The sequence below is a fragment of the Alexandromys fortis genome, unplaced genomic scaffold, assembly GCF_014885135.2.
Source record: "Alexandromys fortis isolate MF-2015 unplaced genomic scaffold, M_Fortis_MF-2015_v1.1 scaffold_4, whole genome shotgun sequence".
NCBI classification, from domain to species: domain Eukaryota; kingdom Metazoa; phylum Chordata; class Mammalia; order Rodentia; family Cricetidae; genus Alexandromys; species Alexandromys fortis.
The window spans coordinates 16,256,716-16,281,482 of record NW_026067944.1 but is presented as its reverse complement, the minus strand read 5'-3'; the positions used below and the strand labels follow the sequence as shown (position 1 = coordinate 16,281,482).

Sequence of the window (24,767 nt, the reverse complement as noted above, 5' to 3'; positions counted from 1 at the left end):
GGGGGACTTGATTGGTGGAGGGGGAGGGAAATGGGAGGCCGCGGTGGGGAAGAGACAGAAATCTTTAATAAATAAATAAAATAAAATTTAAAAAAAAGAAGATAATAAAAAAAAAGAGAAACAGAGCTTATATAAAGGTGATCCCAGCACTTGGAATCACATGTCATTATTCCAAGCACTAGGGAGGTGGAGACAGAAGGGATATGGCTGGGAAGAGAGAGGAATATAATGGGGGAAGAGACAGGAACTCAGTGTAGTGTGTAGTTTGAGAATTCATGGAAACAGGATCTCTCTCACCCCTTCAGTCTGAAGATTTGATAGAGGTAAGGTCTCTCTAGTAGCTGGCTGCTTTGCTTTTATGATCTTCAGGTTGAACCCCAGTATCTATCTCTGGGTTTTTAAGGTCTCTCTAGGGGCTGGCTGCTTTGCTTTTACGATCTTCAAGTTAGACCCCAGTATCTATTTCTGGGTTTTTATTATTCATACTACAATACAATATTTATATTTTTGTAGATTGCCTAAGGAGACCAAAAACTAATAAAAGCAGTTATCTCTCTTGAAGGCAGAAGGCAAAGATGAACCAGAAAAGGAAAGGGAGTAGGCCTCTGCCAGGACCTCTTCAGAGTCCTGGCGTTGGTCTGGGACCTGCTAGGGAGTAGGCAGGAACTAGAAACTGCTACAGGTCAAAGCATGAGGCTGGGACCTCTGAGAGAGTAGGCCTGAGTCAGGTCCTCTGCAGATCTGGGTATACCCAGGTCTGGGACCTCCAAGGGAGAAGATCAGAGCCAGAGATCTTTGGAGAACCAACCCCAACCTAGAGACCTCTGCAGGAGCAGATCCAGACCAGGGGCATTTACAGGAACAGGTCTGAGTCAGAAACCTAGACCAGAGCAGGCCTGAGACCGCAAACTCCACAGGAACAGAGCAAACACCATGGGTGCTGATTAATGGAACCAAATAGAAGACCCAGATATCAATCTACACATCTTCGAACACCTGATTTTTGACAAAGAAGCAAAAAATATCAAATGTAAGAAAGCATATTAAACAAATGGTGCTGGCATAACTGGATATCAACATGTAGACAAATGAAAATAGATCCATATCTATCACTATGCACAAAACTCAAGTCCAAATAGATAAAAGACCTCAACATAAAGCCAGCCACACTGAACATCAGAAGAGAAAGTGGGAAGTATACTTGTACATGCTAACACAGGAAACCACTTCCTGATTATAACCCCAACAGCACAGACACTGAGAGAAACAATAAATGGGACCTCCACACACAAGGGCAACCCTCCACACACACATGCGTAGACTCAACAAACAAAATAAATAATCTGCCCTTTTTTAAGTTGAAAATTTTCAAGTATTCTATTATATTAGAGTAAAAAAAAGTTTTCTTATAGCCACTTTCAGGGAAGAAGAAACACGGGGTCGTCAGTCTGATATAGGAGTTCCTTCTGTTTGTGTATTGCTTCCATTGATTAATGAATAAAGAAACTGCTTTGGCTTGATAGGGCAGAACTTAGGTAGGTGGAGAAAACAGAACTGAATGCTGGAAGAAGGGCAGAGTAATAGAAGCCATGGATGCTCTGCCTGAGATGGATGCTGGTTAGAATCTCTGGTAAGCCATTGCCACATGGAGATACACAGATTAATGGAGATGGGTTAAATTAATGTGTAAGAGTTAGCCAATAAGAAGTTAGAGCTAATGGCCAAGTGTAAAAGACTTACCACGAAACATATGACCTGAGTTCAATCCCTAGGACCTACACGGTAGGAGAGAACAGACTACCTCAGGTGTCCTCTGACCCCAAACAAGTAAAACACACACATACTCACAAACACACTATATTTTAAAAAGAAGCCAAATGTACTGTAGTAATTATTGTTTCTTCTTTTGATTTCTAAATAATTATTCTTTCTTCCTTTGATTTCCAAATTGGTTGATACTTGTATCTACATTACTATATATTATCAATGAATCAAATGAACCTTGGTTGCAATACAATAGAAAATCAAGTTTGAAATATAGTACAATAAAGATAATCAAAAAAGTAATCTACCATTACACATGTGGTACAGCCACAAATGTATACTGTTCTGAATAAGAAGCTAATCATACATGCTACAACTTGACATATTAAGATATATATAAGCATATGCTTTTTTGTCCACTGCACATATAAATGCTACGAGTCTAACAAGTCCACGCCTCTGATAATATCTGGGAACCTGATGTCTATCAGGCAAATACTTAAGTTTCCTATTTGCTCATCTCAGTCTGGTATGCTAAAATCCATGAACAGTTTCCTTGTTGAAAAAAAAAAAAGGCTGGTAAAGCAACATTAACATCTGAAGTCATATAAAACTGATAGCTATCTTGGTTTTCAGTTTCATACACCATTGTTTTGTAATCTATGAAAGCTAGAAATTACTGATACACTCATAGATCTGTATCTTGTCTCGTCATCATCAAAGAGGCTTCCTCCAACAGCAGATGGAGAGTGGGTGCAGAGACTCAGAACTACAAATTATGTAGGGAAAGTCTAAATCAGGTCCCTACCCTCGAAGATCAGGGAAGAGGAGGAGTAAAGACTGTAAGAGTGGCGATAGACAGCACCAGGAGAACATGGCTCAGAGACGAAAGCAGCAAGCTTGGGGCCTACAAGGATCTGCACCATGTTCACTACATATATGTTATGGTTGTTGGCTTAGTGTTTTTTATGGGACTCCTAACAGTAGGAGCAGGTGTATATTTGACTCCTTTTGCCTGTTCTTGAGACTTCCTCCTATTGGTTGTCATGTCCAGCCTCAATGTGTGGGCTTTCACCTTATTTTATTGTATCTTGTTTTGTCCTGTTTGGCTGTTGTCTTTTGGAGGCCTGCTCTTTTCTAAAGGGAAATAAAGGGGAAGTGGATCTGAGGGAGAAGAGAGGTGAAGAGGGGGCTAGGAGAAGTGTAGCAAGGGGAAACTGTGGTTGGGATGTACTGTATAAGAGAAGAATCTATTTTCAATAAAGGAAGAAAAAAAGGGAGGAAGGAAGGGAAGGGAGGGAGGGAGGGAAAGAGGGAGGAAGGGAAGGTGGGGGAGAAAGGAGTGTTTATTAATTTACAGGAGAAGAGAAAAAGACTAGCTAACTAGTTATAACTAGCTACCTGGAATTTACAAGTCTCCAAACTTCTCAATCCTCGGTTTCCTTTTCTACAAGAATGAATATTTGAGAGGTATACTTTAATTCAAATATATGTGTATACACACACAGAGAGAGAAAGAAAACTTTTATTTCTGTATTAAATATAGTTTACAAAAGAAGTAAACCATAGTAAAGACAGACATATTGTGGTTAGTGATTTAAAATATGTTCCTAAATGGCTCTTCATTTCTAAAACATTTGAAAAATCTTCAGATGAATAAAAACAGAATTCATTTTCATTCTCTGAAAAGATCCCCTCAATAGCCATAGTTCAACTGTCCAGCCTGGAGATGGCCTCTCTTCCTGCATAATTACATTAGTAAAGAATTTTGTAAAGAGGGGCATATATAAATTACATTAGCTTATATTTACATATAGCATATATATGCATATAATTACATGAATATAAAACAGACTCTTAAAACACATAGCTCAGACATATATGTTTTTTCAACTGAATAAAAGTTACCCATACATGATATAAACTATGAAAGAGAAGTCTTCAAACAGAAACTAAACATTTTATAATTACTTCTGTGAATATTCTGACTTCTTGTACAGGTACCATTATGTGCTGCTTACTTAAGTTATTCCTTGCATGTTTTCAGAAGTCAGTAAGTGTTAACTCAACCAGAAGATTTCCCATAGCATCCAAGGCCAGGTAAAGCCTTTGCTATGCCCCCTCATTATACACTGCAATTATCTCAAAATTGCAATTACATAAAGGTATAACTGGTGATTTAGTATCTCGAAACTCTGCAAGAATTTTAAGAATAAGACTTATTTGTTTTCTACTTTGACCTAAGAACAAAGCACAAAGCTTTACAGAAAATAAAGAATAGTTACGCACTTCTATAATTTTCTGGTTAGTTTAGAAAAATAAAATACCATCATCACAAACTTATTACTACTTTACAGAAACAATCATTTTGCTGTTTCTCTATTTTTCTTCTAGAAGTGAAAATACAATTCTCTTTTCTATTATAGTAAATTCCAGTAATAAACTTTTCCTTTTAAAAAACAGCAATACTTAACAAGCAGTTCGAATAACTAATTCTTTCACCTAGCACTCTATCTTACATAACATTTGATTCTTATTTTTTGAGAGAGGGTTTCACATAACTATGTTGGCCTCAAACTCCCTATATAGACAGGAATGACCCTCAACTTCTGATTCTCTTGCCTCTACAAGATACTTACATGCTGGGATTTCAGACTAGTGTAATCATACCCAGGGCACATAGTGATTCTTAAACTATTGTATTTCATATGGGCAGCAGTACATAAGCTATCAAACATAAAAATAAAATCATTATATGACATTTTAAACAATGGGAATGGAGGCCCTAAATAGGGAGTGGGATAAATACAGAAGGGAGGATATAATGACAATAAGGATGCTTAAAAGAAATCATACTATTAACTATCTAAGAAAAACTATAATATGCCTAAGTTTGTGTGTATAAATGTACATAGTTTAAATGAAATTTTCTTATCTGGACTAACAACGCCTCCTCCTCAAGCCAAAAAAATCACCTAATACCAGGAAATGAGAATATATAACTATTCTAGTTAGGAAAGTTAAAACTGACTGACTCCTTCTCTATATTCGAGTATGAAGTGTTGACAAGGGTTGTTGAGGAGACTCCCAGAACATTAGAGACTATTGCTATTGTCCTTGGTTGTCCCAGAAGTAGAAGGTAAGTTTTTATTTCTGAAGACCACCATGGACTTCGAACACATGACCCAAAAGCTCCCTAAGCTTGAAATTATTTGACTGTTTCTTCCCTGAGGACCAGTTTTCATAGTAATAGAAGGTGACACTCAAGCTTTCAAATTGTTGTAGGAGGTTCTTCTGTCTATGTGTTGTTTTCATTGGTTGAATAAAGAAACTGCCTTGGCCTTTGGATAGGGCAGTACTTAGGTAGGCAGAGTAGATAGAACTGGATGCTGGGAAGGGCAGACAGAGAGCCACCATGGAGATGCCAGGTCAGACATGCTGAATGTTTCCCAGTAAGCCATGACCTCGTGGTGACATACAGATTATTAGAAATGGATTGAATCAAGATGTAAGAGTTAGCCAATAAGAGGCTAGAACTAATGGGCCAGGCAATGGGTATTTTGGGGGTTAAGTTAGCTGGGCAGGATGGAACAAGGGGCCCCGCTCCCTTTAACATCAAATGAGGCAACTCAACCAACAGTCCTAACCCAGCTATGATGCTTATGAACCACATCAATGACCAGGATGGCATAACTCTGGGGTGCAGTAGCAGCACACATACCTCAGTGGTAACTAACAGTTCTCTAATTGGCCTTATGACCAACTCAACAAGAGGGAAATCATGCCTAGTAATGAACACCTATCCACAAGTCAGGGTAAGTGAAATCCTGGATCTTGAAGGAGAACCTTCAACTACTACAATACTAAAGCAGCTAATTCTTAACAAAAAGCCCAGTGTGTAATTTTAACTCAATTCTACCTACAAGCGATTTTTAAAATTGGGAGTTTCTGGACCCCTTTCTAGAAAGTTTTAAGATCCCTCTCTGCTTATTACCATGGCCTCAATGACCATATGCTGAGACTTACCCTTAGAATTTTCTAAGGTCACCTGGAAAATTAAAACCCAATGCAGTGACAAGAAAATGTGTATGCCACAAATCCACTTCAACCCAATAAAAGTAAAATTCTTCTTAAATGTTGAAAGTTAAAACAAAATAACTGAAGTAAAGAAATGACAATTTCTTATTGGGGTAAGAAATTAGGAAAGGTTTTATCCTCAGAAGAAAGAGCAAAAGCTATTATATCAAAGCAAAAAAATAAATGTGTTGTTGATAAGAAAAAAGTATACTTACACAGCAAGACTACTCAAAACATACTGTACGTGCTCACATTCATCTGGGAACGATGAGCTGGCTGACGTGAAACAGCAAAGTGCAGTCTGAAGAACCTGAAGCTGTGGCAAAGGGACCTGCCATCGTCCAGCATAATCTTCAACCACCTTATAGAGAAATGAGTTAAAAAGCACATTACTATGGAAAATGTTACCAACTTCACATTTTAAAAGGCAGATAAAACTTAAAGGATATGTGAAAACATTAGCTCTGTATGAATGTACATGACTGACATAAGGAAAAACGCCCTATACTGTTTTATCAGGATAGAAATCTGAGATGGGATTCCCCTCTGTTTGCTGTGAATACCATTGGTTAATAAATAAATAAGCTTGGCCTGATAGGGCAGAGTAGAGCTGGGTGGGGAAAACTAAACTGAATGCTGGGAGAAAGGAAGCAGAATCAGAAAGAAACCACGTAGCCTCACGGGAGACAGACGCCAGAAGGTTACCAGGTAAGCCACAGCCTTGTGGCCATACAGATTAATAGAAATGGGTTAAATTAAGATGTAAGAGCTAGCCAAAAAGAAGTTAGGGTTAATAAGCCAATTAGTGACTTAATTAATACACTTTCTGAGTGATTATTTTCAAAAGCCTGGGGGGCTGGGAAACGAACAAACAGCATCTTACAACAAATTGGCACCGTGGATTACTACATCCACATAAAAACCTGAGAGAGCTTAAAAGGAATTCTAGACAAAAAACCAGTTCAACACAGCTTCTTGCTGTTGGCTGGCAGCATGTCAAGCTCCTTTAAGAGAAATTTTCCTGATTCAGCTGTAGTGGGGGCGGGGGGGAGCCGCACAGTTTTGAAACAGCGGCTTTCTGGGCCTTGCTAAACTCTGGCTCTTTCAAAAGGCTGAGCATTTAAATAGGGTTTCAGGGCAGTGTGCTGCAAGTTACTTGGTGGCAGCATGGGCCAACTGCGTATCAGAGTTGAGGTGGTGAGGACAGCTCCCACCTGGCAGTCTCAGAGGCAATGAACGGAACTCCTAAGACATGTTGGACTGAGCAGAGCAAAAAGGTAAAGCAGCCTTAGTAATAATAGTGCTTCTTAGCTTTTTAGAAAGCACTTCTGGTCAGAAAAAAATTACAAATATGCAATAAAGACAAATTCAGATGAAGAAGACCTCTAAATGGGTCACAGTGCTAGATAAATGTACACAGGCGTGAAAGAGAAGGAAAAGAGTTAGAAAACGATGCCGGGAGGTGGTGGTGCACGCCTTTAATCCCAGCACTCGGGAGGCAGAGGCAGGTGGATCTCTGTGAGTTCGAGACCAGCCTGGTCTACAGAGCTAGTTCCAGGACAGGCTCCAAAGCCACAGAGAAACCCTGTCTCGAAAAACCAAAAAAAGAGCTCCTAAGTATGTTCCAAAATGGTAGTTAGAATAGGTGCTTCTACATCTTCACATTTTATGCTGTCTTAAAGACTATCTATGTACATAGTATGTATGATGCACCTACCATCCAGAAGCTTAAGCAAATCCAAATGCAGCTATTGATAGATAATTCACTACATCTAAAGACAATTTTTGCGGTGTAAATAGTTCAGTGGTAGACAGCTAAAGCAAATTCAATCTCTGGTAGCAGCAAAATAAAAATGATTTACTTTACAGACTCACTTATTAGAATATCATTACGAAACAAAAAATGACATCTACCTACAAGTTTTACTTTGATTTGAAACTATATAAACAAAACATACCATAGTTTGTCAAATGTACCTGGCAGCCATCATAAACTTCTTTATACAGTCTCTTGTCTGAATTAGATATCTGTCTGACAGCTCTCATTTTAACTACTTTCCCAAAGGTATCCAAAATTTCTACTTCTCTCAAGAGCATATCCTGTTCATAGCTCAAATTAACATCCATATTCCTCTTAAACATGGTCCAAGTGAACTGTAAGAGTACAGGATGAGGCTGGATGGTGGTGGCACACGTCTTTTATTCCAGGACTCGAAAGGCAGAGGCAGGCTGATCTCTGTGGGCTGAAGGCCAGCCTGGTCTGCAAGAGCTAGTTCCAGGAAGACTCCAAAGCTACTGAGAAACCCTGTCTCAAAAAAAAAAAAAAAAAAAAAAAAAGACTATAGTATAAATTGTCATGTCCTGTTTCTATAATTGAACTGTTGTACGGTAGTAATGTAAGGATAGTCAGCAGAAACGTTACACCTTTCCTACACATAGACTGCTCTTAAGCGGTCCTAATTTCACATCTTTCATTCTTCCCACTCCCAGTGCCAGCCCAAATAATCAGGTATGCAAAACCAGTATATCAGCATTTACTTCCTGTTCATGTCACCTGAAAACATGCACACCTTTTTCATGTCATCATCAAGGTCATATCCAAAAACTAACTCAGACACAGACACGTAACAAGAACATGTTCAGATAGATCCCCTAGTTACATACTAAAGTCAACATCTTTTTGGCAAGGCTATTAAATCAGCTACTAAGTCTCTCCTATTTCTCTACCTGAGAAAATTCGTTTAGAAAAAGGAAAGTAGACTGAAATCTACATATGCTGAGTCTGTCACATACCCCATAACTATTATCAATAATCCTATTTTTAAGCAGAAACCATTTAAATTATCTGGTGGCACAGAGATACAGATAACCTTCTCTTCCTACTGTCAACCATTTTTTCAATAAACAAGTCATCAGATTTACTCACTAAACGACTATCATGCTCAGTGGTTCCCATAATTCACCTACTTGAAAACACAATACTTGTCCATATCTGTCTAAATTAACAGCAACTCTTCAGTTCTGGTTTCTATAAATATGATTGTTTGCAGAACATCCCCAAATATCCATCAGAATGTGATTTGGGAAATTTCACTTTTACTTAAGGCCTCCTGTACCAGCTTTCATTTGTAAGCTTTGGTTCTTTTAGCTACAAACAGTTCCTAACATGGAAAAAAAAAATCATTTGCCTCAGATGACATGCTTTGTAACGAAGTAGTTGTATCCTTTCTACCCAAACCTTTGACATCCCCTTCATTTATATTCATTAGCTTAACAAAAGATAATAAATCTTCATAAGAAGAAAATTAAGTAAAATCATAGGAATGTACTCCACTCAAAAGGAAAGAAAAGACATTAAACCTAGTTTCTCACAGAAATCAACCAACTATACATAAAAGTTTGAAACAAACTCCAGATTCTATCATTATCAAGTATATTTCTTAAACCTAAAAAATAATTTTTATATGAAAATATTCAACTAAAATCTAATATATGAAATAAATGCACTTTGGTGAATCATGAAATAAATAATAAACTTAAAATACTGATTAGATATTAGCCTGTTTCACAGGAAGGACGTTTATACCTGGTACTGTAAACCTGGTCAAAAACCTATGACTAAGAAGAGCATAGGCCTTAGTAGGGGAAAGCTACCTTTTTTTTTTTTTGGGGGGGGGGGGTGTATACCCAAAAAACAGAAGCACAAAAGTGATTGAGCACTTAGCTATGGATGGATTTTCTATATCAGCCTCCCAGTCCACAGCTCAGGACCCTGAAAGAAGAGGGGGAAGAAAGCAATGAAATATTGATTTCTGAAAATGAAATGGATGTTATACACAGCAGCTATGGCTTCCAACACAAGACCTATGCATGACCCAGCATGGATAGGAGAGGGGCTCCCAAGGTCCCTAGTGGAAGACCTATTGGCAACTGATGGTTGCTGACGGATGGGGAGTCACCCTTCTTGAGTACTCGGGTACTGAGAGGTTGTCAATGCCCCAGTGATTATCCCATTATCATACATACAGGTATCACTAATTCGACACAGGGAGTTACTAATAATGATTTTTAAAGATGACGCGAAGGTGAGGACACTAGGTGGTACGCACTAGAAGAAGCTGAAAGTGGAGAGTGGTAGATATATATAATCACATTGTATAAATGTATGAACTTCTCAAAACACAAAAAAGCTTTTTTAAAAGAGTAAAAACAAAGCAGTGTGGTGATGGTGTATACCTTTAAACCCTGCTCCTGGAAGGCAGAGGCAGGCAGCTCTCTATGAGTTCAAAGCCAGCCTGGCCTACAGAGTGAGTTCCAGGACAGTCAGGGCTATACAGAGAAACTCTGTGTCATTAAAAAAAAAGAAAAAGAAAAAGAAAGGAGGGAGGGAGGGAGGGAGGGAGGGAGGAAAAAAGAGGAGAAAGAGGAGGAGAAGAAGAAAGAAAAAGTAAAAACAAGAAGACTGCACATTATCTCCATCCTAACAATCAACCTTGGTTTGAGCCAAATGCCACTAAAACACTGTAAATAACTCTTTGAACTAAGATATATGTAATATTTAGAATCAGTTGTGACTTTATATTTTAAATATTCTGTTAAACTGCATTCTGCTAGCTTATACAAATATGCAGCATTTTCTACTTTGTTTTTTTTTATTTTTAAAAGGTCTTTATCCAGATGCAACCTGTTTTTCTTATATTCCCATAATATAAAAAGTATTATAATTTTATCTATATTTTGTATAAAAATAAGGACCAACTTTCTTCTTTCCCACTTCTACAGCTAATACTTTCTATATACTCAGGAAAGAGGCAAAAGGCTTATACTGAAAGCCATATATACTAGAAAGCTAAAGAAAAGAGAAGGGTAGACACCAAAACATCACTCAGGATTCTCTTACTCTATTTTTATCCTCTTCCTAAACTCTAGACATAATAACTCTTTCCTACTACAATCTTACCTATAAAATATGAACTTAGTCCTTCTCAAAATATACCATAGTGAAGACAAATTCCACCCTCACAAAAAAATCACTTAGTCCATGGGTTAATGTTTGCAATGATTAGTGAGAGCCTACCAGCTGTAGGCCAAGGTTATTTGAACAGGATTGTTCTATCTTCTTCCTCAAGTTCTCTACATTTATTGTATGTGAGGAAGATCAGAGCACCTCGGCATGGAGGTAAGCCTAAAGATCTGGCTTTCCTACTATAAATAGTAAAGGTTTTACATCAATTGTGATGTCAATTTTCATTTGTTACCAAAAGGTAAGGAGAGAGTAATTACTTTACCAAGGGAGAGACTGTTTTCTTCATAAATTCTCAAATTGGTGCCTGAAATACAATTATATGCACAATATAAGATTAAATTAAAATGAAACCTAAAATAAAAATAAATCCTCTCAATATCAGGTTTTCTCAGTTTCCAAATGAATTAAATTTTACAAGAGATGATACACTTATATTCATAGTGAAAGAACTAAAGAAAAGAAGGCATGTTGAATAAGATGGAGAAAAACCTAGACTTCCTTACGAAGTATATTCTTAAAATACAGGGTGTGTGTGTGTTTGTGTGTGTGTGAGAGAGAGAGAGAGAGAGACAGAGACAGAGAGAGAGAGACAGAGAGAGAGAAAGAGAGAATAAGGATATGTTCTTATCACACACACACACACACACACACACACACAAACACACCATTCCAGAACTGTTCTCACAGATGGAATTATGGAGGAACAAAACACTAGTTGTTACCCAGTAGAAAGATGATTTCAAAGGTAACTAATAATTCAGTGATGATTTCACTGATGATTCATGGATGTTTTCAAAGGTACCTAGCTGAGGGATAGAAGCTAACTATAGAACAGAAATCTCAGAACTGAACCAGTGTGGAAATCCAACTATGAAAAAGTGGTGTTTTAAAAATTGATGGAAATTTGATAATAAAAAAGTATAGAAAACTTCTCCTTGAACACTGAGAAATCTATTCGAAGTATCATGAAATTTGTATAGATCTTAAAGGTAGCAAAAAAGAGAGATATTATTTTAAATCACTGAAGCATTTCAGGCACACTTTGAGTTAATAGCTAATACAGATGGCAATTATATAAAGGAAAGGCCTAGGGAGAAGAGAAGCAACAATGAAGAGAAAATAGGAGAGCTGCTTTAAGCCAGTAAGATTTTCAAAAGTGAAGAAGAATGGGTAAATTTTGTTTGATACTGAAGATGTTTTGATTCAAACTCCTTGACAATTTTAGTCTCTTGGCATCACAGAAGTGAAGCATCCTATACCCTACTACCGTTCACAGAAAAATGACAAAACGTTTATCCTACCAATAAAAGTTAATTGTGACTTGGAACAATAAAAGAAAAGTAAGCAAAAGATAGAAAGGAACATAGAATAGACAAGGTCAGCACACTATTCTTGCAAGGACCCAAATTAGGTTTCAGAACCCACCCTGGGTAGCTCACAACTGGGTAACTCCAGTTTCAGGAGATCCTACAGCCTCCTCTGGCTTCTGTGGGCACTTGCACTCACATGCACATACCCACAAACAGAAACACAATTAAAAGTAGAACATTTTGTTGTTTGTTTCTTAAAGAGGTACTCCTTCACTGGGTTCCAAAGAGAAAAACATATTTCAAAAACTTCTAAAAGAACTTCCTTTTTCGTTATTATGTAAGTGATGTGAACATAGAGCAGAAGTGTTTTTATGATTTTGTTCAGTAAGTTTTAAAACACCAGTAAGCAGCAACAGCCCAGGTATCAAAGTGCTAAAAGTATCTTAGCAGAAGGCTGAAAACAGAAAGCAAGAACACACACTGGACTGTGAAGGCTGGCGTTCAGCAGCTGCACTTGAGGTTCTTCAGAAAGAACCCCACAGATTCCAACTTACTCTAGCAAAAAGTACCAGGATCCCACAGAAAAAAATATGATCAAAAGTCCTTAGTATGCCCTACTGCTAATGTAGGAAACGTCAATTAAGATCTCATACCTGTGGTTGTAAAACATTGAGTTCATGAAATTTGTAAACGAAAAATTCAAACCACCTGCAAGAATGTGAAGATGTTTAGGGATAAGAAAGATTTCTTACCCCAAATATTTGCATATATATGCACATATACATTTTACACACATACATATGCATGTTATGCAAATATATTTATATATTATATTGTTTTATATTATATATACACACACATACATACATGCGCACATATATAATGTCACAGAGGCACAAACCACTTGGTGAAGCTTTCCAATAAAATGTAAATGCAGGTAGAGGAGGGAGGGAGGGAGGGAGGGAGGGAGGGAGGGAGGGAGAGAGAGAGAGAGAGAGAGAGAGAGAGAGAGAGAGAGAGAGAGAGAGAGAGAGAGAGAGAGAGAGAGAGAGAGAGCTTAATCAGTAAAAAGCCTACCACACAAGCAGGAGGCCCTGAGTTCATATCCCTAAACTCACATGCTGGGCAAGGCAGCATGAGTCTGTAGCCCTAGTGGGTGACAAATGTGTTTCCAGTGCTCTCTACCCAGCCAGTCTGAGCCCCAGGTTCAATAAGATCCTGTTTCAAAAATTAAGGTGTATCTGGGCACAATGGTGTACACCTTTAATCCCAGCACTCAGGAGGGAGACATGGTCTAATTTCTGTGAGTTCTGAGGCCAGTTTGATCTACAGAGTTCTGTAGGCTACAGGGCAGAGCTACATAAAGACCTTGTGTTTTAAAAGAAAAGAAAAATTAAAGGGGAGAGAGATTAAGACAGCTAAAGTTGACCTCTGCCCTCCTTCCCCCATGTATGTGCACATACATGCAGTAAATAAATAAATACTATGGATTCAAATAGTTGATAATAATGACTGCTAAAGCTGGAAACAATCATACAGTTTCATGTATTACTTCATATAGTTTTTGATATGTTATGATTTGGATATAAGGTTATCTCCAAAAACCTCCTGTGCTGAAATTATAAGAGTCTTGACCTAATAAATGGATTAATTCACTAATAGTTTCATAATTTGATGGCATTATTGAAGGTGATCAATTTTTTCAGGGATGGGGCCTAGGTAGGGAAAATAGGTCATTGGAGGCATGTTGTTAATGACTGTAGCTTGTCATTGGCTCATCCCTGGTGTGGGAGGTCCTTCTGTCTATGTGTTGCTTTTATTGGTTAATGAATACGGAACTGGCTTGGTCTATAGCATGGTGGTATAGGAGTTCCTTCTGTTTGTATGTTGCTCTCATTGGTTAATGAATAAAGAAACTGCCTTGGCCTAGTTGATAGGGCAGAACTTAGGTAGGCGGAGAAAACAGAACTGAATGCTGGGAGGAAGAAAGCAGAGTCAGAGAGACACCATGGAGTTGCCAAAGACAGAGTGCCAAAATCTTTCCCGGTAGGCCACAGCCATGTGGCAATATACAGGTTAATAGAAATGGGTTAAATTCATATGTAAGAATTAGCCAATAAGAAGTTAGAGCTAACGGCCATGCAGTGTTTTAACTACTACAGTTTCTGTGTGGTTATTTCAGGTGCTATTTAGTTAGTTCAAGGCTAGCCTGGTCTACAGAGTAAGGTTCCAGGACAGCCAGGGTTGCTATACAGAGAAACCCTCTCAAAATACACATGCACAGTCACCCACTCACACGCGCATGCGCGCGCGCGCACACACACACACACACACACACACACACACACACACACACACCACACAAACCTAAAAGAAAATTTTAAATTTTAAAAATGATCATAGTGGACAGTGATTAGCTTAGCAGGAGAACTTAAAAGCTCAGTAAACTCAGGGCCTGGGTTTAATCCTTAGTGCCATAAACGGACAAAGACAGCATCCAAAAGGAAAATGCAACAAATTTTAATGGGTATATGTTAAGTCCCATATAGCCTCTACTAAGATCTAGCCTGAAGCACTAGTAAAAAGAAAGAAAACAAGTTCTGTACTTCAATAAACACATCAGCTACTTTAAAATTCATTGTTCTTACACCAGGAAGAACATCCTCAAATTAATATACATGATACATTCTCACTAGATGATAAACAATGTTTGTTCTTTATAAAAATAATATACTAATAGTTGAAACATGAATATGTTAACTCTTTGAGACAGCAAATCATTCAATTCATTAGATTCCTTAGTTGTTTCTTCTACTCTTTATTAACAGCACATCCCCAGATATTCAGATTAGAACCTGATGAAATATCAAGGAATTGTTCTGGGCATTCACACAATGCCTTACATCCTTAACATTTCTAGCAACTGACCTCTCCATTCTCTCTCACTAATCTGTTAGGACTTCAATCAATCATTTTCTAGCTACTCAACAATGGCATTCTTTTTAGTGTGGCCTTTCATACTTTACCTTCCCTGATATATCTTAAAACATTTAAGATTTACAAAAATACAGCTTTGCTTTAATCTCTACACATACTGTTCCTTAAAATTCAAACTCCTAAGCCAAGATCTAGATGAATCCATCTTTTGCTGTAAGTCTTAGAGTCCATTGAGGACAGACTCCTCCCTCAAAGTAAGCTTTGCATTGTACTTCCAGTTTCCCTGGTAACTCTACAAAGGTAAACATATCAGCTTTGCCACTCTTGGGCCTCCTGGTCAAAAGAATGAAATATCTCTGGCCCTGGGTGGAGACCATGACATTCTGATCTGTCCTAAAGATTAGAACATTATATAGTATTGTCTCATTTAAGAGGCAATCCAGCTAAGCCTGTCAATCACCTGGCCAGGAGTCCATGCCACAGGAAATTTGATTTCTTGGAAAAAAAAAAAAAAAGAAGGCTAAGGAGAGGGGAGGAAAAAGCATATCTATCCCCTTTTCTTCTCTTTTTCTTTCAGAGAGTGATCAAACCTTAGACGTGTTAACCCTAAATCTCTGGGCTTTTTCACCATCTCTACACTTTCTCCCTTCTGCCAGGTAGCTGCATACCAACTTTTATGACTGAACATGCCAGCTTTCAGACTCTTTAACTCAAGCAACATGGCGTTCTTCTTCCTCTTCTCCATCTCCAATTTCCAGAAACTGCTGGCATTTACAGCTTCTCTATGTTAGGTATTTCCCTAGTCAAAACTGCTAAATTGTTCTTAAGATTTTTCAGTCCATAGCTGAATTTTTTGACTATCAAGACTCAGTTCACAGTAATATCAACATAGGAATATGGACATCTTATCATAAAAAGCATGGTGTCTAGACTCTGTTTCGAGTTTCAAGTTAGGTACTGAAATGTAAAGTAAGGAATGCATATCTACTCTTTTTATAAACACAGTATGGCACTAACTTTTAATATTTCATAATTCTTGTCTAATTTTTAGACCTTGCTACTATATTGATTACAAGTTATACATATTGCTTTAATTAATATGAACAACAATTGAGAAAAAATTATTCAGCATTAATTTACCCACCTATAACCACTAATAACACTTTGCTATACTTCTATATAGCATCTTAAGATACCTGTGTATCTTAAGGCTAAGTGTTTACTCAGGCATGGTGTAGCACACCCTAATCTCAGCACTCAAAAAGCGGAGGCAGACAGATCTCTCTGAATTTGAAGACAGCCTGGTCTACACAGTGAACTATATAATAAAATAGTGCTTAATATTATTGCAAATAGTAACTAAGAATCTAGGACAGAGTGTGATACATTTAAAAAAAAAAAACCCAGTGGCTTAAAGGCTGCATTCATTCTCTATCCTTGCTCCTCACCCTTGCTATGTCATGAAGACACGTATGAGGAAATGGAAGGCACCGATGCTGTTCCAAACAGGTAGCATGGCTGTGCCACTCCACCTGCAGCAGAGAGTCACAACTGTGGGGGTCTGGATTAGAGTTGGGATATATTTGTAAGGCAAGCTATGAAGTTCTCAAAAACTGAAGATTCAAAAGAATCTCATTTTAAAACTTCAAAGTAGCTCATAAAGAAAATGGAATTATAACATTTAAATTCCAAAAAGCTCAGGCTTCAAGATATCCTCTTTCTAGTGAAATGTCATTACTCCCTTTGTCCCTAAATTCCAGATATAAGTACAATAGGGATGAGTTGACTTACAGTCAAACTGTGAAATCCCACTGCAAATGAATTGTTTTACTCGATTTTTTTTTTTTTAGTTATGGTATGTTCTAGGTTGCTATGTATTAATTAAAACATTGTTTACTGGATAAAAACATTTAGACCATGAGAGTTGAAAGAAAGTTAAAATGTACAAATTATTTTGCACATGTCTTAAGATTATGGTGATTTTGGTTCCTTCAGAGGACAAAAAGAAACAATTTTACCACCATTATATGCATAAAATATGTACAAATTCTAGAAATTTACAAATAACATCTTTAATCTACAAGATTGCAGGCAACAGTTTTAAAGGCTGCCAAATTGAAAGATGGTAAAGTAAGAAAATGCATATCCACTTTAATGTTGGTAGGAACTTCTAAATTATTTTAAATAGCATGGGCAGATTGAAACTTTAATCAGTTATTAACATTTAACATATCTCCCATATTTTCATCTTTTAAAAAGACAAGATGATAATAAACATCATTTCTAGAGCTCTGAAATCATCACAACGTTTACATTGAGACTAACAGCGACCATAAGCCACCCTTTTGAGATAAATGGATCTTCACATAGGTGCATAGCAGACATGGAATAAGAGTTAAGAATTAAGGAAGAATTTTTATAAGAAACTTCAGAAAGTTTAAGTTCTTTGTTTGGAAGTTTTTTGTTTTGTTTTGTTTTGTTTTTGTTTTTGTTTTTGTTTTTCGAGACAGGGTTTCTCTGTGGCTTTGGAGCCTGTCCTGGAACTAGCTCTGTAGACCAGGCTGGTCTCGAACTCACAGAGATCTGCCTCCCGAGTGCTGGGATTAAAGGCGTGCGCCACCACCGCCCGGCTTGTTTGGAAGTTTTTGAAGGTTTTTCTTGTTTTGCTTTTCTTTTCTTTCTTTCTTTTTTTTTTTCCTTTTTGCTCCCCTTTCCCTTTTTTTTCATCCACATCTAAGCCGTTGGAATGAAAATGTCTCCCATAGGCTCAGATATTTGAACACTTGGTCCCCAACTGGTGGTGCTGTCGGGGAGGTTGAGGAGCATGGCCTGCGGAAGGAAGAATGTCACCGCAAGAGGTCTCTGAGAGTTAAAAGCCTGTGCCATTTCCAGCTAGCTCGTTTTCTGCTCCTGCTTGGGTCTGAAGATATGATCTCTCAGCTTCCTGCTCCTGTCCTCATGTGTTTTGCTTGCTGCTATGCCTCCCAGCCATGATGGAGTCTTGTCCCTCTGTAACTGTAAGCCAAAATAAACTGTCTTCCATGAATTGCTTCGGGTCATTTTTGTTTTAATCACAGCAACAGGTAAGTAATACACACACTGATGAACATTTGTAGTTTTCTTTTCTTGCATTATTTTTAAAATTGGTGTCTATGGCATTACTTCTACTCAATAATGAATTTTACATGCCATAACATATATCACATGCTTGTCTCAGATAGAATACAGTTTATATGTCTACCATAGTAGCTAAAATATACAGGCTGGTTCTTAGGAGTAAGACTAGCCAGGCTACAGTCTTATTATCACATATTAGAACATAACTTAGCCAAATCATCTGCTCTCTCAATCTTAGTTATTATCTATAAAATGAAAATAGTGGCACATACCATGAAGGGTAGCAAATTAAATGCATTACCATAGGCAAAGAAATTATCCAAGCTCTGATACATGGATAACACTGAAAATAGGAGTAATATGTATACATACATAGAGTACAATCTAAAAAAAAATGTTCTGGATATTTAAAACTGTTATAGTTTGAATATATCTTCTAAAGTTTGTGTTCTTGAAACTTAATTTACTTTCTGATGGTGTTTGGAATTGAGGTTTTTTTTTTTTTTTCAAGAAATATACTTTGGACTAGATCACATCACAAGATTGAGGCAATCATGATAGCATTAGTGGTTTTACCACAAAAAGAGAAACCTAGTATAGATGTTCCCTTGCTCTTGACGAATGATGATTTTCACTAAGTTTTGATTCAGTAAGAAGGCCCTAACCAGATGCTGCAGCTATGAGTCTTGTAATTCTTAGCTTCCAGAACTATATGAAATCTTTTGTCTTTATAAATTACTTAAGTCAATGATATTCTATTTTAGCAACAGAAAATATACTAAAATATTAAACTTTTGTTATCATAGGTATTTTTTTTAAAAAAATATGTCATTGTCCATGCCAATCAATACAATATTAAATAGAGACTATTTAAAACATTTAAACCTTCTAATAGTAAAAATACCCTGGTAACATCAACTTTAGTAGTAGAAATATATATTAGCAGAGTATTGGGATAGTATTGAGCAATTTCCTCATAATTAAAGATTCCTTCCTAGGCTCAGGAAGTAAACAAACCTCTAAACTCAGCAAAGCTGAAGCTTACAATATTCACAAGCTAATACAGTTACCAACTTCTGCAAGAGTAGACTCTCCTAATGGCTGAGCTGTCTGCAAGTTACACAGAGGTCTCTAAGGATGCAGCCTCTGATGTGGGAGTGATTTCTTATTAATAAAGAAACTGCCTAGGCCCCTTGATAGGCCAACCCTTAGGTGGGTGGAGTAAACAGAACAGAATGCTGGGAGAAAGAAGCTGAATCAGGGAGTCGCCATGATTCTCCTACCGGACACAGATGCAGGTTAAGATCTTCCCTGGTAAGATACCTCGTGGTGTTACAGGGATATCAGAAATGGGTTAGATCGATATGTAAGAGCTAGCCAATAAGAGGCTTGGAACTAATGGGCCAGGCAGTGTTTAAAAGAATAGTTTCCATGTAATTATTTCGGGGCATAAGCTAGCCATGCAGGTGGCCGGGTGCTGGGGACGCAGTCTCACCGCTCCTATCACTACAAGCCTTCATGAATCATCACCTTTAGGAGCAAGGGACTCAGGAATAAGGGATCCATACTCCAGCACAAAACCCCTTATCCATACTCTGCTAAATAATTTTAATAAATTCATTGGTTCAGCAAGTTTGACTTAGGTACAATCATTACTTTGGTCTGTCACTGGTTCCCTACCTCGAATGAACAGACACTTTTTCATGGCTCTTCAGAACATGTTGACAGAACAGATAATGCATATAAACTACCACAGATTTCCAGAGTACACAGAGCAATGCTCTGCACCTAAATACAAATATCTACTGACATGATCACTTCTGCAGTATTCTCTCACATCTCTATGTTGTTTTGTCAGAAATGAAGCCAGAAAACTAGCTTGTCCACTTTTTTTTCTTAATGTTTAATTAAGTGATCAATTATACTGTATGCCCCCCAGTACTGAATTGGGGAGTTTTGTCCTCCTTGCCTTTACTGGAACTGATGAATATTGATAGTGTAAAATATTAAACTAGTGTGGACTCTATATTCCATATCATTAACTCAAATGAACCTCTGTATATCAATTCAAAACACCTCCTCACCCAGCAATATCACTTTTGGCTTGAAGGGGAGGGGAGAGGCAGGGAGGGGAGCAGAGAAAAATGTAGAGCTCAATATATATCCCAAGGGGGCTCAATCGTGCCATAAGGACATGTGCTCAACTATGTTCATAGCAGCATGGTTTGTCATAGCCAGAACCTGGAAGCAACCTAAATGCCCCTCAACCAAAGAATGGATAGGGAAAATGTGGTACAATTACACAATAGAGTACTACACAGCAGAAAAAAAATAAGATCTTGACTTTGGAAATTCAAATTCCAAATTTGAAGCAGGAAAATGGACGGAGCCAGCAAACATCATTTTGAGTGAGGTAACCCAAACCCAGAAAGACAATATCACATGTACTTACTCATAAGTGGTTTTTAAATATAAAGCAAAGAAATCCAGTCCACAAATCACAATCCCAGAGAACCTAGACTACAATGGGGACCCTAAGAGAGACTTACATAGATCTAATCTACATGGGTATAGAAAAAGACAAGCTCTACTGAGTAAATTGGGAACATGGGGATCTTAGGAGAGGGTTGAAGGGGAGGGGAGAGGCAGGGAGGGGAGCAGAGAAAAATGTAGAGCTCAATAAAAATCAATTTAAAAAAAAGCTTCCTCACACAGCTGCCATTTTAGACCTCTGTTCTCTATCTCCAGGCAATCCCAGCCCTCAACAAATCAAGTTTTCTGCTGTTGGTAACCACTCTACCTTCCTGAAGCTTACATAGTTTGCCTTCTGTCCCCTTATTTTCACCAATAATTAACTTCTCAGACTTCATTTACAGAATATTCAAATTATAGACCATTTGATTTGGAGTTCCTCTAGCTTCAGTTCTAATTCCTTTTCTTATGAACCTAGTTTGTATTTTCTCCCTTTGTGAACTCATATCTGGCATCAAATACCATCCACAGAGAAATCACATTGCTAAGCTGTGATTTCTAGAAGCGCAGCTATCTTTCAACTCAATTTAAATGGGACACTATATCTTAAATTGCATGCTTAATCAAAAAACTTCATCAGAGCTTAGCTTGTGCAAGAATCCAAGAACACATAAGTCCATTAGACCATTTATATAACTGTATACCTTCTCCTCATAGAGCCTTTATAAACAAGTGCCAACATTTGCATCAATAGTTTATCTACTGCATAGAGAAAGAGTTCTCCGATCTCTTCTGAGTCACTGCTGGTTTGCAGTTGATGGTATAGAGTATTAATGTAGTCAACTTTAGAATCTTAAACAACACATCCTATTTTTCTATTGAAAAATCTTATTTTTCATATTTATGTTGCTATTACTTACTACTTAATTATCTACTCAGTCCCTAACCATGACATATTAATGTGTACCTAAACGGTATTCAATAAACTAGATTGTATTGGCTACCAATTCACTCCACACTAATTTCACTGGATCTTGGGCTTTTTTTTCCCCCATACTGGGAATCTGTCAGTTCTCTATAGCTAAGCTACAGTTACAGCCTTTTTTTTTCTTTCTTTCTTTCTCACTTTTTATTTTCAGACAAGGTCTCACTAAATTGCCTGGGCTGGGTTTTCAACTCCTGTAATACAAACAAACCTTGAACTTGCAATCCATCTACTTTAGTTGATAGTGTCTATATCACCAGACTTAGCTACACAGATTTCTTAAACTTGATTTTAAAGTGTGTGTCTGTGTTTTCTTAATGGTTATGGTATAATTTAGCACATTTTGGTAATAAAAAATTATGCCATAAACAAGAGTACAACGAATAACCTTCTCTTGACAGGACTACAAAAATCATCTTAAAACATAAAGCAATAAACTTCCTTAAAAGCATTTCTTTGTAACATATTATTTTCAAAATTAAAATTGGTGTTCAAACCAAGAACTACAAGTATTCTAGACAAAGGTTGTATCACACAGCTGCAATCCCAGTCGGAGATAGCTTTTCAAGGCAAGGAAAGTAGTGATTATTTAGAAAACTGTTGAAATCGGAGTAGCAGCGGGGCTGCGTCCCCAGCACCCCAGCCGCCTGGCTAGCTTATACCCGAAATAAAAACACACAAACTGTATTCATTTAAAGACTGCTTGGCCCATTTCTATCTAGCCTCTTCTAGGCTAATTCTCACATATTAATTTAGCCCATTTCTAATAATGTGTGTAAGCACCCCAAGGTGCGCTTACCGGGAAGATTCTAGCCTACGTCCATCCTAGGTCGAAGCTGCCTGGGAGAGCAGAGCCTGGCCTCTCTGCTCCAGAGAGCAGAGCTGTCGAGTCTCTCCGGGAGCAGAGCAGAGTCTGACCTCACTTCCTATTCCTCCTGTCTACTCCTCCCACCTATGTTTTAACCTATCAGGGCCAGCCAAACAGTTTCTTTATTGCTTAACCAATGAAATCAACAGATTGATATATGACACTCCCACATCAGAAAACAGTGGTAAATATATGAAAAACTGTCAATAAATTACTTACATATAGGATTTCACCAGTAAATGTAAAAAATAACCTTTACTAAATTCACTTAATCAAATTAGCATTTCTCCACACCCACCCCAAAGTGGGGGTATTTCAGTCATCTTTGGGGATAACAAGAAATAATTCATTATGCAAAATGACTGTACTTGAAAATATTCTAAGCAAGAAAATAAAATAAATTTTATCCTGTATTTTTTCCATCATTAAAAAAAATAGGTTTTGTCATATGATAGGGCATCTCTTGGGTATATTCCCAAGAGTGGTATTACTGGATCTTGGAGTAGGTTGATCCCGAATTTCCTGAGAAATCGCCACACTGCTTTCCAAAGTGGTTGCACAAGTTTGCATTCCCACCAGCAATGGATGAGGGTAACCCTTACTCCACAACCTCTCCAGCAAAGGCTATCATTGGTGTTTTTGATTTTAGCTATTCTGACAGGTGTAAGATGGTATCTCAAAGTTGTTTTAATTTGCATTTCCCTGATCACCAAGGAGGATGAGCATGACCTTAAGTGTCTTTTGGCCATTTGAATTTCTTCTGTTGAGAATTCCCTGTTCAGTTCAGTGCCCCATTTTTTAATTGGGTTAATTAAGCTTTTTAAACTCCAGTTTCTTGAGTTCTTTATATATTTTGGAGATTAGGCCTTTTTGTCTGTTGTAGGGTTGGTGAGGATCTTCTCCCAGTCAGAGTGGGTTGCCTTTTTGTCTTAGTGACAGTGTCCTTTGCTTTACAGAAGCTTCTCAGTTTCAGGAGGACCCATTTATTCAATGTTGTCCTTAAAGTCTGTGCTGCTGGAGATATATGTAGGAAGTGATCTCCTATGCCCATATGTTGTAGAGTACTTCCCTCTTTCTCTTCTATCAGGTTCAGTGTATTCAGCCTGATATTGAGGTCTTTAATCCATTTGGACTTAAGTTTTGTGCATGGCGATAGATATGGATCTAGAACCTGGAAACAACCTAGATGCCCTTCAATGGAAGAATGGATGAAGAAAGTGTGGAATATATACCTATTAGAGTACTACTCAGCGGTAAAAAAACAATGACTTCGCGAATTTTGCATGCAAATGGATGGAAATAGAAAATAGAAAACACTGTCCTGAGTGAGATATCCCAGACCCAAAAAGATGAACATGGGATGTACTCACTCATAATTGGTTTCTAGCCATAAATAAAGGACATTGAGCATATAATTTGTGATCCTAGGAAAGCTAAATAAGAAGGTGAAGCCAAAGGAAAACATATAGTCACCCACCTGGATATGGGAAGTAGACAAGATTGCTGGGCAAAAACTGGGAACTTGGGATGAGGTGGAATGGGGCCAAGGAGAAATGGGGTGAGAAACGTGAGAAGGGGAGATTGGGGGGAGCTTGGAGGAATGGGATGGTTGGGATAAACGAAGGGTGGACACGGGAGCAGAGAAATATATATCCTAATTAAGGGAGCCATCTTAGGGTTGGCAAGAGACTTGACTCTAGAGGGGCTCGCAGGTGTCCAGGGAGATGTCCCCAGCGAGTACCTTGAGCAACTGAGCGGAGGGAATCTGAAATGACCCTATCCTACAGCCATACTGATAAATATCTTACATATCACCTTAGAACCTTCATCTGGAGATGGATCAAGATAGAGACAGAGACCCACATTGGAGCACCGGACTAAGCTCTTAAAACCCAAATGAGAAGCAGAAGGAGGGAGAATATGAGCAAGGAAGTCAGGTCCACGAGGGGTGCACCCACCCGCTGTGACAGTGGATCTGATCTATTAGGAGCTCATCAAGGCCAGCGGGACTGGGACTGAATAAGCATGGGATGAAACCGGATTCCCTGTATGTGGTGGACAATGAGGGCTGATGAGAAGCCAAGGACAATGGCACTAGGTTTCAATCCTAATACATGAACTGGCTGTGTGGGAGCCTAGCCTGTTTGGATGCTCACCTTCCTGGTCCTGGATAGAAGTGGGAGGACCTTGGACTTCCCGCAGGGCAGGGAA

The 24,767-nt window shown here is 38.0% G+C and overlaps 1 protein-coding gene and 1 long non-coding RNA gene across 3 annotated transcripts in view; both read right to left on the bottom strand.

The window, feature by feature from the left end:
- The window catches only part of Znf654 (zinc finger protein 654), a 61,605-nt gene that overhangs the window by 29,119 nt on the left and 7,719 nt on the right, over nt 1-24,767 (bottom strand). For both annotated transcript variants that reach the window (XM_050148721.1, XM_050148720.1), the window contains exon 2: nt 6,057-6,202. In XM_050148721.1, coding sequence (XP_050004678.1) covers nt 6,057-6,202 — 146 coding nt within the window. The remainder of the gene's footprint in view (nt 1-6,056; nt 6,203-24,767) is intronic.
- On the bottom strand, nt 7,440-12,876 carry LOC126505618 (uncharacterized). Its single transcript, XR_007592945.1, has 3 exons — nt 12,831-12,876; nt 11,130-11,171; nt 7,440-9,613 (listed from the first exon to the last, which is right to left on the bottom strand). It is a non-coding gene; the product is annotated as an uncharacterized lncRNA (long non-coding RNA).